An 18,865-nucleotide genomic window follows, 5' to 3' on the forward strand; every position below is an offset into this window, starting at 1 on the left:
GATTTCGACTTCAGGTAGCTACTCTGTTCCAAAGAAAGGAAAAGAACAACCACCATGTAATACCTTTTATCAGGACCAATCAAAGTAACACAAAACAGTATGTCAGCTTTCAAAGTTTTCAAGAATTCCTGGTCAGGCTGGATGTTAAAAAAATATCCCAGTAGGATAATTATCCCAGTAGGAGGGCTGCCAACCTTCAGGTGGGACCTGGGGATCCCCCGGAATTACAGCTCATCACCAGTTTACTTTTTTGGGTGGGGGCCTATGTCACTATTAGACGACATTAGGGACCCTATGTCATCTTATCAGAAACTGCCATTCAGTATTAACATCAGCACCAGCCCCGATGGTCCAATGTAGGAATAGTGGGTTTATTAGTTAATAGAGTATACCGCCTATTTTATGATGTTGGGGGTTGTTTTAAGGCTATTGGGAATTGTTTTATGATATATTTTAGATTAGATGTGACTTGTACATTGTTTTCTTCTTTTGTGAACCGCTGTGAGCCAGTTCCTGGGAGCAGTGGTATACAAATCCAATAAATAAATAATAAATAAATAATAAAGAGTGATCAGTTCCCCTGGAAAACATGGCTGCTTTGGAGGGTGGACCCCCTAGCATCCTACTCCACTGAGGTCCTTCCCTGCCCCAAATCCCGCCCACTCCTGGCTCCACCCCCCAAAATCTCATGTCTGCTAAATTGGGTTTCCAGGCTCCACCTTCCCTGGGCTCCACCCTCAAATCTCTAGGAATTTCCTGACGAGACCTCCGGCAAGCCACTCCCATCTGCAACGTGGAGGAGATTTCCCCAGCCTACCTTACAAGGCGGTTGCAAAGAGCGCAGCCCAATACTGCATTGCACCTTTGCATCTTGTTTCCCTGTTTAGCAACACCCCTCCTCCTTTCTGAAGGCAGGATAGAAGAGCTTTGGGGGTGTGCGTTCCTGTTTGTATTTGATGAAGGGAGCGTTTGACTTTTGAAAGCCTGTGGCCTTGTTGGTATCAAAGTGCAGCTGGACCGGACTCTCCCTTTGCCTGCCACAAAGAAGATGGGGAAGTGAGCTGTCCTCACTGCCTTTCTTCCCTCCACCACAGGGGCGTGGATCCCTACGACCAGCAAGACACTGTTTACATCGAGCGGCACGAACCGTCTGGGTCGTCCACCATCCTTCGCAGCACTGACTTCTTCCAAACCCGGGAAAACAAAGAGATCATTCTGGAGGAGGTTGAAGACTTCCAACTCAGGGACAAATACCTTTTTGCTACCAAGTCTGTGGTAAGGAACCTGCCTCCAGGTAGCTTGTGGCGGTGGCAGCCCTATTATCCCTTTAAGGAGGTCAACTTTTGACAGAGGAAAGATTGCTGAGATAGGACTCCGACTTCTGTGGAGCCGGTTCGCGGCACGGAAGGGACCGTTCTGTGCCAGACACTGTATGGCGAGACTCATTCTGCCAGTCACCGGAACAATAGGAAGGGAACGTGCTGTGAACCCACGGGGCTCTCCTGATTTGTGTTGTGTAATCCGAGTTTATTGCCGCTTCGGGGCATCTGGCAGGCAGCCTGGCGAAGGACAGTTTCAGCTAACTGGGCTTAAAATAGCATAGAAGAAATGCAGCCACAGGTGTATCAGTGGGTACCTTTGTCCTGAGCAAGGCCTTCAGATTCCAGATTTTTTTTCCTAGAGGAGCTTGCTCAGCATCACGGTCGTGGTGGTGAGGTTCCTACTGCCAGTGTGCTCCCTTCAGAACAACATGAGAGAAGCCATATTGGATCAGACCAGTGGCCCATCCTGACCAACAATCTAGCTGTTTTCAAATTGCCTTTGGGTGCAGTTTTAGTAACCGCTTGCTAATGGATTTTTTCCTGTCATTTCAAACGGACTCGTCTTAGTAACTGGCTGCTGGCAGAATTTATTTACCTGTTCAGACAAACCCGCTGATGTTTGGTTAGCAAAGCATGGTTGAGCCGTTCTTGAGGGAAAACGCATTCGTCCAATTTCTACCTTTTCACTGTGCTTTTGAATCGCTGCGGTGTGCTGTTTAAAATGTCCATAGCGCTTCCTGCAATGCCACTCCCCCCTGCTCCTTTTTTGCTGTGTGGTCTCCCTTGTTTTTGTTTTTAAACATCCTAAATTGAACACTGTAGCATTTAACCAGTCCAGGACTTCAGCGCTATAGCAGCTCATGGTGCTAGTCTAGCACATCAGCGCTGTATTGTTTTAGAGTTATAGCACTCAACATCAAATGTTCAAAAAAGCACAGAACGCCAAGGAGGATCACATGGACTGTTTATGCACTGGGAACTTCACTGCCCCAGCTCCCAGGCAGGAGCACAAATCGGGGACGGATGAGGTGCACCGGGCCAAAAACTCCCTTGTGTGGATGCAGGAAGAGGTGTGCCAACCTGCCACGACTAAAACTCTAGCCTGCAGGCCAGCATAAAACCTCCAGTGCATAAACGGTCAGGGCGGAAAAGGGTGGCACGGTTTGAGATGATCATAGCAGTTCAGATACAGCTCATTGAAGGAAATTTTGTGTGTGAAACCCCTGTCCCTGTATCACTTTAGTCAAAATTGGGCCAACAACAAATAACATTTGAACGATAAGGTGAAAAGATCTGTGCCACACAGTGGCCAAAACCCAGCTGCCATCTGGAGATCCACCAGTAAAACCAGAGTACAGAAAGCTTCTGCAGTGCCCCTAGTGGGGAAATCCTGTATAGACACTCATCCGAGGACCATGTTTAAGCCAGTAGAAGAGAGCTCACGGCCAAGTTGCCGTTTTGCGGCTTCTCTTAATGGCTCGAGTGGCAGCCAGAGAGCAGAGGGAATGTTGGCTTAGGCAGCATTCCCAGAACCACTGTCATGTCAGTCACTCGAGTCAAGCCTGTGCAGTGTCCTTTTGGGGTGGGGTTGGAGTGATTTCGGAGCGGCAAAGACTCACACAGCTGCCATTTCCATTTCGTTTTTAAGACAAACCGCAGAGTGTTTGTGTAACTGTTCAAACATTGCAGGAGAATCCACTGTAGTGTTGTGGTTAAGAGCGGCAGCTTTTGATGTGGTAAAGCCGGGCTTGATTTCCCGCTCCTCCACATGCAGCCAGCTGGGTGACCTTGGGCTTGTCAGAGCCCTGGTAGTGCTGTTCTCTCAGAGCAATCCTGTCACAGCTCCCTAAGCCCCACCTACCTCACCGTGTGCCTGTTGTGGGGCGAGGAAGTGAGAAGGAGATTGAAAGCCGCTTGGAGACTTTTTTGGGCAGCGAAAAGCAGGGTATAAAAAGCAGGGTATAAAAAGCAGGGTATAAAAAGCAACTCATCCTGGCTGGCCTGCTCTGTCACAGTTGCTTGCAGCATGTTAAAAAACTGAAAGAGAAGAAAATTGCTAAAGAACCTGCTCTGGATCAGTTTACAGAAGCCTGGTCTCCTGGTGGTAATCCTTAACCTGCCCCAGGTGAGCCACTGAGTGACTGGAGAAGTTCAGAAATGAGGACATGGCTCTGCAGATTCCTCAAAAAAGAGATTCTAGCAACCTCCGTAGACAGTTTATCTCACTGCTCATAGTAATGGGGCATCTGGAGAGTCACAGTTTGGCCAGTTTATGGACATGGGAATTTGGGGGGGGGCGGGGGGAGGTGGATCCAAACTATTCTAATTCAGTTTCTGGTTTGGGTGGAGCATATACATCATTGTGGAAGACGGGTTTCTGTTGTATCATGAATGGCGGGTTTGCTGTTAACGTGAGGGCATTTTATAAACAGTTCAAAATGTAGGATCAAAGAGAGACCCTTACGGGATTTTCCTCCCCTTTCTTTTCCTTAGCACCTTTTGGGCTCTCAACCACAGCCTTCCGTTCAGCTCTGGGTATCCTTTAACCGCAAGCCGATGCAAGCCGCCCAGTTTGTGACGAGGCATCCCATTAAGGTATTTTGTAAAATGCACAAATGTTTTATCAGTCTGGTCCTAAACAGAACCTCCTTCCAAGCCTGGGGACTTCACTGGACTTAGAAGGGTCTGTTGAAGTCACTCAGAAGGACGTAGCCCAAGGGTCCCCAACTTATCTGAGTCCATGGACAACTTCGGCATTTTGGTACCGTGTGGTGGCTGCGACCACAAAATGGCCGCCACAGGGGGTAGAACCAGCCACACAATGGCTGCTGCGGCTTACCTTCTGTCACACAATGAACACCCTTGTGCAGGGGTAGTCAAACTGCGGCCCTCCAGATGTCCGTGGACTACAATTCCCAGGAGCCCCTGCCAGCATTCGCTGGCAGGGGCTCCTGGGAATTGTAGTCCACGGACATCTGGAGGGCCGCAGTTTGACTACCCCTGCCCTTGTGCCACAGTGGCACCTACTGCCAAAAACATCTGCACAATCAGTGAAATCTCGAATGGCCAATCAGAAGTCTTGCTGGACCAAAGTTTCATCTGGCCCCACCCACTTTTGAAAACACTTAGCAAGAAAGTTACTGCTTGGACTTGCACTGTGAGACTCTTAAAGAGGCATGGGGAGGCCTTGTGGAATCTATTAAAAAACACCTTCATGGTCCAAGACTGCTTTTTTAAAAGGCTGCTGCCCTAAAATCAGAGCACAACAAACCAGAATGGATGCCTTAATTTATTGGCTGTATATGTGCATTTGCATAAAATGAAACAGGAATTATGAGGCAAAGAAGCTTGCAATTTTTAAGGTGGGGCTGGGGCTGCCCTCTTAGAAGAGGCATTCCCAACTACCTGACAGACTTGAGGGAATGCGTCTTCTTAAGGCAGAACCTGCAGCTTACAATTTATGCAAATGTTTGCAGAATTTTACAGTTTTTAATGCTCAAAGAAAACTAAAATCCAAACGAAAAGGATGTTTTTAACTCCTAAACGTTATAACAATTCTGTTTTGCCGCTGTGTTGTTAATTTTGTCGTGGCTACGTAATCCCCCCCCTGCCCCTTGTTGTCTCCCGGAAGGAGTACTACATCGCAGACGCCTCGGAAGACCAGGTGTTTGTGTGCGTCTGTCACAGCAACAACCGCACCAACCTCTACATCTCCGAAGCAGACGGCTTGCGGTTTTCACTGACTCTAGAGAACATCCTTTACTACAGCCCGGGGGGAGTGGGAAGCGACACCTTGGTCAGGTAAGGAGAGGCCTGCCGATCCATGGAGGGAAGATGCTTAGCGGCTGCCTTGCTTGGTGCAGCTACGCCAAGGCAGTCCAGCTCTCACTTTATTTTTGTTCCTTTGGGCAGGTATTTTGCGAACGAGCCCTTTGCAGACTTCCACCGGGTGGAGGGCGTGCCAGGGATCTATATCGCCACCTTGATCAATGGCTCGTTCAGTGAAGAGAACATGCGGTCTGTCATCACATTCGACAAAGGAGGGACTTGGGAATTTCTCCAGCCTCCGGAGTTTACGCGCTACGGTGAAAAGATAAATTGCGAGGTGAGTGATGCTGCTGCGAAGGGTTCTTGCCGTCTTTTCAAGGGCTTTCAGGCAGTTTGTGAAGTTCTTGGCCCAAGGTCACCCAGCTGGCTGCATGTGGGGGAGGAGTGGGGAATCGAACCCAGTCCTCCACATTAAAGCCCACTGCTCTTAACCACTACCCTGAGCTCTCAAGGACTCCTGGCTGCCTTCTGAGGACCACCCCTAGCAAGGGCCAAGGAAACCAAATTGTGTTGTTGGGATAACTTTGAATTGTGGCCCTCTGGCCCAGGCCTCCTTTGGATGAAGGCCCTTCAGCACTCAACCCAGTATGCTGGGCCCAATGGGGCACAGGCATCTTCGCCCAGAGCATCCCTTTGGGCAGAGCAGGGGTAGTCAAACTGCGGCCCTCCAGATGTCCATGGACTACAAGTCCCATGAGCCCCTGGCAGGGGCTCATGGGACTTGTAGTCCATGGACATCTGGAGGGCCGCAGTTTGACTACCCCTGGGGCAGAGTAAGTGATCTTTACATGCTTGGACTCTTCCAGCTTTCCCAAGGCTGCTCTCTTCACCTGGCCCAGCGCCTGAGCCAGATCCTCAACTTCCAGCTGCGTCGGATGCCCATCCTTTCTAAAGAATCCGCTCCGGGGCTTATCATAGCCACAGGTACAGGTGGTTTTGTGTCCCCCCCCCCCTCAGGTTGTATTTAATTCATTGCCTTACTTTCCTCCGTCTCAAGCACCTGGGGTAGCCATGCGGCTGAACTCCAGTTTTTGTGGTTAACCCTTATCTTGCATCATTCTTGGAAGAGGCATGTACTGTCACTTTGGCCGAACCCCAGGGGATGTCGATGGGCAGCCACTGGGGATGCCTCCCTGTTTGTTCCTGCTGCCCAGGTGATGCACAGGTTGTCAACGTAGGCAGGGGTTCCTGTATCAAACCTTGCAGTGAAATGGGTGGGGGTGGGGGTGGGGGTGGGGAATGAAACCTTTTCAGCTGTGAGGTCTAGGCTGTTTCTGGCTTTGTGGATCACTCCGCAGCGCACCGAATTCAACTCAGCAAGCAATAGGAAACAGGATCCATCTCTTGAAGTCTCGTGCGATGGGTCATCTAGTCCAACTCCCTGCACTGTACAGGACACTCACATCCCTCTCGCTCATCCACTGTCACCTGCCACCCCCTTGAGCCATCACAGAATCAGCCTCTCTGTCAGATGGCTATCTAGCCTCTGCTTAAAAATCTCCACAGATGGAGAACCCACCACCTCCCGAGGAAGCCTGTTCCACTGAGAAACCGCTCTGACTGTCAGGAACTTCTTCCGGATGTTTAGATGGAATTTCTCTTGGATTAATTTCATCCCATTGGTTCTGGTCTGTCCTGCCAGGGGCAAGAGAGAACAACTCTGCATTTGAAAGCTGGAGATGGAAAAAAACACACGGTTCTTTGGCTTAACTTACCCGTCTGATTTTAAAAACTGAAATGGAAATCGATGTCAGCAAGCAGGTCCTTAAGCAGGCCGCGTAATGGTGCAGCGATCGTGGACACCCAATGGAGGAATTACAACCCCCCTCCCTCTGTGCTTCTTTTTCGTAGGTTCGGTTGGCAAGAAGTTGTCGAGCAAAATGAACGTGTACATTTCAAGCAGCGCCGGCGTCCGATGGCGAGAGGTAAGGGGTGGGTCTCTGCAGGACATCCCTTGATCTGATGCTTGAGGGCTCCAAAAATAAATCCATGGGGAGGAAAAAAAACCCCTAGAAGATGCTGCGACTTTCTCAACCTGCACCTGCAGTGCATTCAGGCAGGGAATGAGCTTGACCAGCACAGATGTTCGCAGCTAGTGGGAGATCTGTGTGCCAAAGGATTTGGATGCATTGGTTTGTTTAAATAGGTTTTTTTCTGCTTTTCCCCCACACTGCGTACTCACAAGCAGCATACAAAGCAAAATTCATGTAAGCCATAAGAATATTTAAACACGTATAGAAGACAGTATAGAATATTTTATTTTAATTTATTTATAATACACCCGCTCCTGGCACAGATCAGCAGATGGGCCATGCAAATGTCCTAGATGGGTGTTGGTTCCCCTGGGACAGCTTACACAGGGCCAGGGGATGCAAGTTATGGGCCTAGAGCCCTTCATTTTCTCCTCTCCGGAACCTGCCTCCTTCTTGCAGTCTAAAGTGGGCTCCTCCCTGCCTTGCATTGTCGGGAACAGGAGGTGAACATCTGTTTTTTTGGGATATGTATTGCTGTGGTAATATTCTGTACTGCGCCTCTCTAGTTGAGAGCAGCAGCTCAGCCCACAAATGTATTGGGTTAAAATGTAAAATAAATAAATAAAAATCATTTGCCTTGGAAGCACAAAAGCTCCTTTCGCCAATATCCCTGATTCTCTACATTGTTCAGTGACGGTAAAATGCTGTTCGAATGAATTGCAAAGATGATCTGATGCCGATGGTGGCAAGAAAAAGAAATTTTTTACTTACAGAAATAGGAGCTGGTCATATGCTGTACATCCTCGGGGAGGTTATTTGAGGCTGCCACTGCAAAGGCTCTTTCTTTGTACCTACCAAACAAGCTTCTTTGATTGATAGGAGCCTCGGGAGGGAGGAAGTGACTTTCGGAGGGAGGTAATGACTTGTCCCATGTCCCGAAAACCATCCCTGCAGAATACCTGCCACCTGCTCACCCACCTCTGCCTTTAGAGGGGGAAATCAGCATCTTTCAGTAGAGCGCGTGAGCGACAAGCAAGGTTGGGATCCGCTCCTTTTCTAGACATTATGTTCGGCTCCTCCTAGATGTAGCGATGATAGCTGTACTTCTGTTGCCAGTAAGAGTTTTTCCCACCAAAAATTGCAGCTTTTCAACAAGAAGGTTGGGCTGGTTTACTTTAATGTGTGGGGGTTAGATGTTATGTTTGGCTGCTGAGCTTCAAAGGCGTTGCCAAGACACGGCAGGGTTTCTTTTTCTTTTTTCTTTTTTTCTGGTCATCGTTGCTGGTGTGAACGGCCAAGGACTCTTGGCACCGTCCACCTGAGTGGGACGTGGTCCCAATTATTGGAGCACTGTCTCTGCTAGAGGCTGATTGGGTGGTCCGGTCTGCTGAGAGGTTTGCGGTAGACCTCTCTAGACTGATGTTAGTCTAAGGCTGTTTTTCTGGCATCTGTCATGTATTTAAATGCCGCAAGCAGAACCATCTCCTTTTCTTCTCTGAGCGGCCTGGTTTGGTTTGGAGACGGCTGGGGTTTCTGGGATGGCAGCAGGCAGGAACTGCGCCTCTGGCTGTGTACAACGAAGTTGATAAAGGTGGACATATTTTGTTTTGCTTTGGAGCAATAGGGATGGTTAGGATACTTCCAGGTGACCTGGAAGGCTGAAATTCGGACCCTCAGAGAAGCCCATAATCTGGACGATTGTACATCCAATGGTGAGAAGAATAAGATTAATTGGTTTTTATACCTGCTTTTCACTACTAGAAGGAGTCTCAAAGCGGCTTACAATTGTCTTCCTTTTCCTCTCCCCACAAAAGACATCCTGTGAGGGAGGTGGGGGTGAGAGAGCTCTGACAGAACTGCTCTGTGAGAACAGCTCTCACAGGACTGTGTAGCTAGCCCAAGGTCACCCGGCTGGCTGCATGTGGAGGAGGAGCAGGGAATCAAACCCGGCTTGCCAGCTTAGAAGCTGCTGCTCTTAACCACCACACCAAGCTGGCCCTCAGTGCAGGGTATGAATCTGAACAGGGGTTGCCGTCTCCAGGAAATTCCTGGATATTTGGGAGATGGAGCCAAGGCAGGGCAAAGTTTGGGGAAATGAGGGACTTCAGTGTATGGATGCTGCCCCCCCCTCCAGCCACCAGCAGAAGATGGGGGTGTAGGGGGGGTTGCCAGATCAGTATGGAGAAATTTTTGGAGATCTGGGGATTAAGCCTGGGAAGGACCAGGGCACTTAGCGGGGTACAATGAATACATGAAGCTACTTTATACCGAACCAGAGCCTTGGTCCAGCGGGGACCATGTTGTCTCCTCAGACGGTGAGGGCCGCAGGGTGAGGTCTTCCCCATCACCTCCCACCTGATCTTTTAAACTGGAGATGCCGGGGACTGAACCTTCTGCATGCCGAGCAGACGCTCTGCTGGTGAATCACAGCCCCTCCCTTTCCACCCTCCAGAGCAGCCGTTTTCCTCAGGGGAACTGGTCTCTGAACTCTGGAGATGGGCTGGAATTCCAGGAGACCCCCGGGTCCCACCTGGAGGCCGGCATCTTTCCTTTGGCGGAGGACGCCAGAGTTGCCTCTTTCTCCAGGAGAACCAATTTCTGGAGATGGCTTGTAATTCCAGGAGATCTTCTGGCCCCACCTGGGCAATCCCAAGTCATAACAGAGGTGCCAGGAGGCATTCGCGTGAGAGAGAAGGATGGGGCTGTACATTGGTTTGCTTGAACTTGTCTTGGAATGATGTCAGGTTTGGGCTGGGAATGTGGGCCTGCCCTGGCAGAGTGGAGCATGGCTTTGCAGTTGGGTGTGTATCTGCATCTTTGGACGTGATAATCCCCGTTGGGGGTGTGAGTGTGTTTTCATTTGAAACTCAAAGGTTTACAGCATGGGGTGGCTGGTCCCTTCTGGCACCGGTGGGTTAGGGGTGTTGGGTTGCCACCTCCAGCTTTGGGAAGTCTAGAAATTTGGGAATGGAGCCTGGGAGGGCAGGAACCTTGGCGGGTACAATGCTGTAGAACCCACTAACCCTTTTCTCCAGGGGGACTGATCTCTCTAAGCCTGGGGGAACAGCTCTGTCTTGCAGGCCTTGCAGAACTACCGAAGGTCCAGCAGGGCTCTGAGCTCATTTGGCAGGACATTCCACCAGGATGGGACCAGGACCAAAAAGGCTCTGCCCGAGCTCCATTTAATCTCCTTGGGGCGGGGAACCTTGAGCAAATTTTGCTCACTGGACCTTAGTGTCCTTTGGGGGCAGGGGTAGCCAACCTGTGGTCCTCCAGATGTCCATGGACTACAATTCCCATGAGCCCCTGCCAGGGGCTCATGGGAATTGTAGTCCATGGACATCTGGAGGATCACAGGTTGACTACCCCTGCGGACAGAATGGGATCTCCCTTAAGAATCATCCATTCCACTTTGAATGACGGTTCCTAAAAATACCACTTTTACACTGGAATTATTCAGCAGGCTCATGGTTTTGTGTGGACTAACGGGCTCTTAAAAACCAGGCTCATTCATTTGGGGTGCCGCCTGTGCTGTCATCCTTGACATGTCATGGGATTACAAAATGCTGCTCTGTGCTTGGCCTTGAGGGGGGAGTGTGTCTGTGTGGGGAGGGATAAATCTCTCATCACACTCTTCTGCGTTTGCCTCTTTCTTCAGGTCCTGACCGGGCCGGATTATTACACTTGGGGAGACCACGGAGGGATCCTCATGGCGGTGACGCAGGGTTCGGAGACAAATCAGCTGAAGTAAGTCCCCGGGAAAGAAAGGGCTGAGGGGTTTTTATCCAGGACAGAATGCAGTCAAATAGCAAATCATCAGTCATCCAAGGACCTGCTTGAAGTCAGACGGGGAATTTGCGAGGGAAAGGAATCCTGAGATGCCCAAGCTGCAGTTTTCATTGGCGGAGAATTTGAGGCTCTGAGCAATCATTTGACTCCACCCTTCCGCCAAACCACGGAGCTTTGGGGAGGGAGCATCTGGAATCCCGTTGCCGTGTGCGCCAGAGAGCACAAAAGGAATCAAGCAAAGAAGGAATCTGAGTTGCAGCTGAGATCCGAAGAAAACTGTCGTAACAGGAGCTCTGAAATTTGCGTTTGCTTTCTCTCTCGGAAGAGGCTAAGTGCTGGCTTGTCAATGCAAATGGGACGTCTGTTTTTTCCTCACATACCACTTCAGATATTTTGCTTTTCACGCGTTCGCCTGCCACTCACCAACTGGGCAAAGCACGATGTGTGTGTGTGTGTGTGTGTGTGTGTGTGAGAAAGAGAGAGGACCTAATTTTTAGGGAAGCCATTTGAGGTTTCACAGACGCAGGGAAGCCAGGTATTTTGCAAGCCTCAGAGGCCTTGCTCTCAATACATTCAGAGCTAAGAAGGGAAACAGCGCTGTTTTTGGGAGCGTGGGCTGTGATTATCTTCGGCATACTTTATGAACCATAATGGTAGTGGTTGTGTGTGTGTGTTAAATGCTGTCAGGTTGCTTCCAACTGTCGGCAAACCTCTGCAGGCACGACTCCCAAACGTCCTGTTGTTCACATCCTTGCTCAGGTCCCACAAACTGAAGGCTGCAGCTTCCACCCTTGTGTTGGGTCTTCCCCTTTTCCGGCTGCCATCATATTTCCTTAGGATTCTTGTGTCAAAACCATACCTTATGCTTTTGCTATGTATTTCTTCACTTGCCTTTCAGTGGGCTGTTTAGAGGTTATAATCATATTTTATACTTTTACCTTGTATTGCTTGTATCACTTGACCTGCCCCAGATGCTTTCCTGTCCTATCTGCATGTCACTGTGGTCTTTGATCCTGTTTGAGTATTTGACCCGCTGTTGAATGATCAGCACTGGTGTGAATGTAGCTAGCCAGCACTGGGTTTTATGGAGGGATCTGTGTTTGAAGCAGTGGAAATTACCATCTTTGGGACTTGGCCAGCATATGCATTACTCCCAGCCATTTGGTCAGAACGGTTGGGTGGAGGGGTAAAGGACTTTAGTCTTAGCAAGAGCCCCATGACGATCAGTTCATTGTTTGTTCAATAAAGAGATTTCCCACAATGAAGTCTGCTCATTGGGAATAATTGACACCACCTCACATCTTGTTTTTTCCAGTGACTCCTGTCTCTTAGAATGTGACCAAATTATAGCAGCCTCAGACCAGTCATTTTAGCTTCTTGGGCGAGTTCAGGCTTGATTAGATCTGGAACCCACTTGTTTGTCTTTTTGGAGCTGCATGGTGTCTGCAGAACTCTCCTGCAGTGCTGCATGTCAAACGAATTAACATTCTTCCAGTCCGCTGCCTTCACTGTCCAATTTTCATACCCAGACATGGTAATGGGGAATATTATGGCACAAGTTAATTTGACCCTGGTCGCTAGCCTCACATCCTTACCCTTCAGAACCTTTTCTAGCTGCTTCGTGGCTGCCCTCCCCAATCGTAATCTCCCTGATTTCTTGGCTGCAGACTCCCTTTTGGTTGGTGACTGAAGGATCCTATGAGCACTGGATAAACAAGTGTCCTTTTTGCAGAAGGTCCTTACCTAGTAAAGAGGAAGCAAACTTTGCACGATTTCGGTATTTCCACTCCACCCTGCCTGCGTTGTGGTGGTTAAGAGCGGCAACCTCTCATCTGGAGAACTGGGTTCGATTCTCTACTCCTCCTCCAAATGCATCCCGCTGGGTGACTTTGGGCCCTCCTCAGTTCTGTCAGAGCTCTCACAGCCCCACCTGCCTCACAGAGTGTCTGTTGTTCTTTTTCTCTCCAGATATAGCACAAATGAAGGGGAGACCTGGAAGACATTTACTTTCTCGGAGAAGCCGGTCTTTGTTTACGGCCTCCTGACGGAGCCCGGCGAGAAGAGCACCATCTTCACCATCTTCGGCTCTTACAAAGAGAACGGGCATAGCTGGATCATCCTGCAGATCAACACCACCGATGTGCTTGGTGAGGGAGATGCGCAGCGCATTGGCACTCTGTGCAAGACAGGAGCTCAGATAATAAGGACATGGAATACAGGCAATTCACGGCTTCCCCCCTCCACCCAGCAGTGTTTTGTGTTTTGGCGCAAAGAAGACCGGAAAGTAGGCACCATGTGAGCTTGAAGGGAGAGGGTGTTCCCAGGGCAAGGGACCACTCCATAAAAGGCCCTGTCACTAAACATCACCTACCTCACCTCCAAGGTAGGGTTACAGGGAGAGATAACTTAAACGCCACCAACAGGTTGGAACAAGCAGAGCACAGCGCTCTTCGGAGGACAAAGGCAGGAGTAGTCAAACTATGGCCCTCCAGATGTCCATGGACTACAATTCCCATGAGCCCCTGCCAGCATTCGCTGGCAGGGGCTCATGGGGATTGTAGTCCATGGACATCTGGAGGGCCGCAGTTTGACCACCCCTGCTCTAAGGTGACTCTCGTCTCTTCTACTGCAGACTAATATATCCACCCCGACAACAAGCCCTTCAAATCAGACACGTTAATCTGCAGAGGTGGGGGTAGTAGCTCTTGCTTTGATGACCTAGAGCTCCTATTGGAGGGAGGGGCCTGTTGGAGCTTATTCGGACCAGAATGGTGAGGAGGGGGGAGAGAGGGCAGCCATTTTGCTTCCCCCCTTACAGATAACCGATTGGCTGTGCGATGTCTCAGGCTGAGTAATTGTGGCAGAGGATTCATCCTTTCCTGCTTCCTTCCTCCCCTCTCCAAATCCTCTTGACCAAAAGTGTTTGGTGTGGGGAGGGGGCTTTCTCACTGCTGCAGGCCTTTCTGAGGAATGCTTTAGAACCGGACTTCATGCCTGCCTCTGAGTAAAAGGAAAGAGGCGGTTAAGCATGGCAGGAGAAGCTACTTGAATGGAGCGTAGAATCACGGCTTCCTGGCCGTTTGCTTTATAAATCAGGATGGCTCTCTTTAAGTGAGACGCTGCAAGGGCCGCTGTTGCTGTTTTGTGGAACGGTTGGACTCCTCCTGCTCTGATGGGCTGTGTGGTCACTTAATCTTGAGACATAATAGCACTGCAGTCCACTGGACTGGTTAGCTCTTAGCTGGGGGCCTGCGGAGAGCTGGGCTCTGAGGCAGTTGATTGTGTTAGAAGAAGAAGAAGAGCTGGTTTGTATTTCTTGCTTTTCACTGCCCAAAGGAGTCTCAAAGCGGCTTCCATTTGCCTTCCCTTTCCTCTCCCCACAACAGACATCCCATGAGGGAGGTGAGGCTGAGAGAGCCCTGAGATTACTGAAGAAGAAGAAGAGTTGGTTCTTATATCCCGCTTTTCTCTACCAGAAGGAGTCTCAAAGCGGCTTACAATCGTCTTCTCTTCCTCTCCCCACAGCAGGCACCGTGTGAGGGAGGTGAGGCTGAGAGAGCTCTGACAGGACTGCTCTTTGAGAACAGCTCTAACAGGACTGTGACAAGCCTGAGGTCACCCAGGTAGCTGCATGTGGAGGAGCCTAGAATTAAACCTGGCTCTCCAGGTCAATCACCTTCCCCTCCTCTCCCCCGCAAGAGACACCCTGTGAGGTAGAAGGGGCTGAGAGAGCTGCGAGAGAACTGGGTCTGGCCCAAGGTCACCCAGGTGGCTGCACGTGGAGGAGTAAGGAACTGGTTCTGCCGATTCGAGGCCACCACTGTTAACCATGACACCGAGCTGGCTCTCTGGAATTGGGACACAGTTGTAGCTCTCTCAGCAGGTCACTGTTCTCTGCCCACGCAAAGATTCATGACTGCGAGGAGCTGCAGGGAAGAGCCAGAAGGGGAGGGACCGGAGAAGCCAATGGCAGCCGCTTCTCCTAATTGCAGCATCTGCTTGTTCACCTGGGCCAGTGTGGGAGAGGCGTTGGGAACCAGGAGCAAATTACCAGCCATCTGCTTGCCCGCTGTTTTGTCCTGAGTGACCCACTCCTGGCCTTGAAGGGCTTGCTGGTGGCCATGAAAATCTGAAACCCGCTCTGCTTGAAGAAGGGATGCGGTCTCAGGGCTGTCGTTCATGGAGATGTCGGAGAGCAGCCTGACAGGAATGGCCTAGAACAGGGGTAGTCAACCTGTGGTCCTCCAGATGTCCGTGGACTACAATTCCCATGAGCACCTGCCAGCGAATGCTGGCAGGGGCTCATGGGAATTGTAGTCCACGGACATCTGGAGGACCACAGGTTGACTACCCCTAGCCTAGAAGGCTGAACCTGGGAAGGGGGAACATCGAGAGCCAGGTCCTGCATTGATGAAGCTAGCCAGTGAGATGGGAAATGGGGATGCTGAAGAGCAGCAATCAGGGTAGGAAGGTTGTTGAGGCGCCTCCAGATTCACATCCCAGGCTAGAACTGGTCTGCACGTGATCCTCTGTAGCTCATATGCCCAGCTTGGTATTGTGGCTAAGAATGGCTGGAGAGCTAGCCTTTAGTTGTGGTTAAGAGTGGTGGCCTCTGATCTGAAGAACCAGGTTTGATTCTCCACTCCTCCTCCGCCCGCAGCCAGATGGATGACCTTGGGCCAGTGACAGTTCTCTCAGAGCTCTCTCAGCCTCACCCACCTCACAGGGTGTCTGTTGTGGGGAGATGCAGGGAAGGCAATTATCAGCCACTGTGATTCCTTCAGGGAGTAAAAAGTGGGGTACAAATAACCCCCTAGTTCTTAGAACCGTAGAATCCTAGAGCTGGAAGGGGTCATTCAAACCATCTAGTCCAACCCCCTGCTCAATGCAGGACCAGCCTCAAGCATCCAGGATGTCTGCCCAGCTGCCACTATCTGTCCCCTGACCCTACACCAGTAAGTGGGAACTCACTGCCTTCTTATGCAGCCTATTCCACTGCTAAACTATTCTGACTGTGAATTTTTCCCTTGATTATAGAACCATAAGAATCAATCTTATGACTTTGGTGTCTCTCCTTCCTCTTCCTATCAGCTGACATGGCCTCTCAGTATTGTCCACTGCCAGTACATTAGGAGCAAAAAGATTCAGCATTGTTGCTGATGCTGCTTCATCCCTTCCAGGTACAACCCGGGGATGACAAAAAGATAACTCTAGTAATCACCAGTATCTATTCCTAGAGCTACCCTTGTTCACTTCCAGGTCGCACCCGGAAGTGACATCGGCAGTGTTGCCAAGGTTACGTCCGCCTCACCATGCTCCCGCCCCCTAGCGCCCCCGCCCAACTCCTGGTTGCCAGGCTTAGCTCCGCCATCTGCTGCCTTCGACCCCCATTTTGAGACCCCCCTCCTGCCGTTTCTCACCTAGGCGTCCCGTGCACCGAAAATGATTACAAATCGTGGTCACCCTCGGACGAGCGAGGCAACGAATGTCTCCTGGGCCAGAAGACGGTCTTCAAAAGGCGAACCTCCCACGCGACGTGCTTTAATGGGGAGGATTTCGACAGGCCAGTCATGGTCTCCAACTGCTCTTGCACCAGAGAGGACTTTGAGTGGTAAGTGTGCCAGACAGACACTAAGGGGACTAAGGGCATTGAATGTAACCACCCAGGTCCAATTTACTGCTGCTGGAATGGATTTCAGGCTTTCGCTGGGTTTATTACATATAATAAAAATAATTTATAGCTCTAGGCTGCTTTTTTGTTTGTTTTGGCCTCACGTTTTTAACTTTTAAAAATATTACAATTCATTAGCAAGGATAGGGATTACTAGTCTTGTGGAAAGAACATAACTCCTGAGTAGCCTGCAAATTACAACTTTCGTACTCAGAGGACTTTTCGGCAAGAAACCCTATTAAGGCAGGCAGGGTTGTGCAGATACGGAACACAGGAATTGAGGTACAGCCAGTACTTGGATTCTCTAGGGATGCTGTATTCTCTGCCCGGTATTCTGGCTCTCTTAACAAATGTATTTTTCTATCCTGGCTCGAAGAAGTTCAAAACAAAAATATGCTTCTCTTTCACAATTCTGGGAGGAAGGTTAGGCTGAGGGAGAGGGAGAGGGAGAGAGACAGAGAATTCCCAAAGGTCACCCAGCTCACTTCCATGGCAGAGTGGGGATTTGAACCTGCATCTCCTAGATCCCAGTTCAGCACTCTATTGGCTGAGACATTTCACATATAATGCAGAGAGGGGAGCAGCAGATAAAGGTGATGCACATACCTCATTACAGCATTAAATGGAGATGCTGTGGACTGAACTTAGGACCTTCCTATCAAGCAGATGCCCAGCCAAAGAGCTACAGGATAAAATTGCTCCAGGAGACAGATTTGGCTTTTTGGCCTCTAGTTGGCGGATCCTTCTGTAATTAATTTGTATCTTCTGTGCTGTGAATGAGTTGAATTCTGTTGAGGAGTGCAGCCATTTAAACCTTTGCAACACTGTGATTTCACTCCTTTGCAGTCAGAAAAGGTGTTAAAAGAAAATCCAATGGCTGTTGTAAATAACATTTCACTCTCCTGATTCTACTCCCCCCCCCCCTTTCTGCTCAGTGATTTTGGCTTCAAGCTAAGTGATGACTTGTCATCGGAAGTTTGCGTGCCGGACCCGGAATTTGCTGGCAAGTTGTCGTCTCCCCCTGCGCCGTGTCCTGTCGGCTCATCATACAGGAGGACAAGAGGGTAGGGAGCCATTCATGGGGAGGGTAATTGAGGGAAGCTTGAATCCCCACCTGCTAATTCCTCCCTAGAGAAATGTCAGCCTCTCCAGTCACGTGTTCGTTTAACTTCTGCAGATGTGGGTTTCCAGACACACATTTGCCCCCTGCAAGTGATGGTCACATGGTACGTTGTGATGCATGACCAAGAGTGCTCTCCTAGGGCTATGCCCCCCCCCCCCATGCACTCAGCATGCGATTGCACGGTGTGAAAATCTACCTTAGGATTACAAGCTAGTTTCCGTACAGAAGTGCTTTCTGTGTGAGATTTTTCTATTCAAGAAACCATTTTGATATATTCCAGTAAAGCGGAGCAGTTCTCAGAACCGTCGGCCCTATACAGAAGCTGTGCAGTAGATCTGATTCTTTGTAAATATTCCTTTTGTTTATGTGTGCTAGTTATCGCAAGATATCGGGAGATGTCTGCTCGGGGGGAGATGTGGAGGCCCGTCTAGAAGGGGAACTGGTGCCTTGTCCATTAGCAGGTAAATGGGGAGGGGGGTTATTACAGTGATAGGTGGGAGGAAATCTCCCCCTCATCGCTCTGGTTTCTGGCCTCAGTTTCCCTTTCCTTTCTAGTGTGTGGTACATGCTTCTTTCTTGTCCCCTCACCAAGGATCTAATCATGAACCTTTTTTCTACTCCCCAAATTATCATCCCTTGGTGTAGTTTTTGTTCCAGAACTGGAGCCATGTTAGTTTGTTGCGGCTAACGCAAAAAGACAGCTTGTGGCCCCTTCCAGACAAACGGAGGTATTGAAGCCTAGGTTTCACAGACTGGATTCTACATTTTCAGATTAATGGAGTATATTTTCAGCCGGCACATATACGTGTGCAGGCACAAAAGGGGTGGGGGGGAATCTCGGTTTCAAAGGTAGAGAAATGCAAGAGGCTGCAGTCTATGCTATTTCTCTGCAAGGCTGAACTTTGCACCCAATCAGGCCAGCGATTGTTCCCAGCAGCAGTGATAACACCCTAAATCAGACTTGTCTTCTCATCACATGACCAAAGTACAATAACCTCAGTTTTGTCATTTTAACTTCTAGGGAGAGTTCAGGCTTGAATTGGATCTAGAACAGATTTGTGTGTCTTTTTGTGGTCCACGGTATCCCTAAAACTCTCTCTCTCAATACCACATTTCAAAGGAGTCACCTTTGTTCCCGTTAGCTCGATTTATTTATTTA

At 49.7% G+C, this 18,865-nt stretch overlaps 1 protein-coding gene across 5 annotated transcripts in view; it reads left to right on the forward strand.

Annotated features, from left to right (window-relative positions):
- Window positions 1-18,865, forward strand: part of SORL1 (sortilin related receptor 1) — an 84,420-nt gene that overhangs the window by 22,929 nt on the left and 42,626 nt on the right. For all 5 annotated transcript variants that reach the window (XM_077305152.1, XM_077305151.1, XM_077305148.1 and 2 more), the window contains exons 6-16: window positions 1,095-1,275; window positions 3,816-3,917; window positions 4,954-5,123; window positions 5,235-5,427; window positions 5,957-6,074; window positions 7,002-7,075; window positions 10,782-10,870; window positions 12,881-13,059; window positions 16,337-16,523; window positions 17,519-17,647; window positions 18,082-18,167. In XM_077305152.1, coding sequence (XP_077161267.1) covers window positions 1,095-1,275; window positions 3,816-3,917; window positions 4,954-5,123; window positions 5,235-5,427; window positions 5,957-6,074; window positions 7,002-7,075; window positions 10,782-10,870; window positions 12,881-13,059; window positions 16,337-16,523; window positions 17,519-17,647; window positions 18,082-18,167 — 1,508 coding nt within the window. The remainder of the gene's footprint in view (window positions 1-1,094; window positions 1,276-3,815; window positions 3,918-4,953; window positions 5,124-5,234; window positions 5,428-5,956; window positions 6,075-7,001; window positions 7,076-10,781; window positions 10,871-12,880; window positions 13,060-16,336; window positions 16,524-17,518; window positions 17,648-18,081; window positions 18,168-18,865) is intronic.

The sequence above is a fragment of the Paroedura picta genome, chromosome 12 (genome assembly GCF_049243985.1).
Source record: "Paroedura picta isolate Pp20150507F chromosome 12, Ppicta_v3.0, whole genome shotgun sequence".
Classification (NCBI taxonomy): Eukaryota; Metazoa; Chordata; class Lepidosauria; order Squamata; family Gekkonidae; genus Paroedura; species Paroedura picta.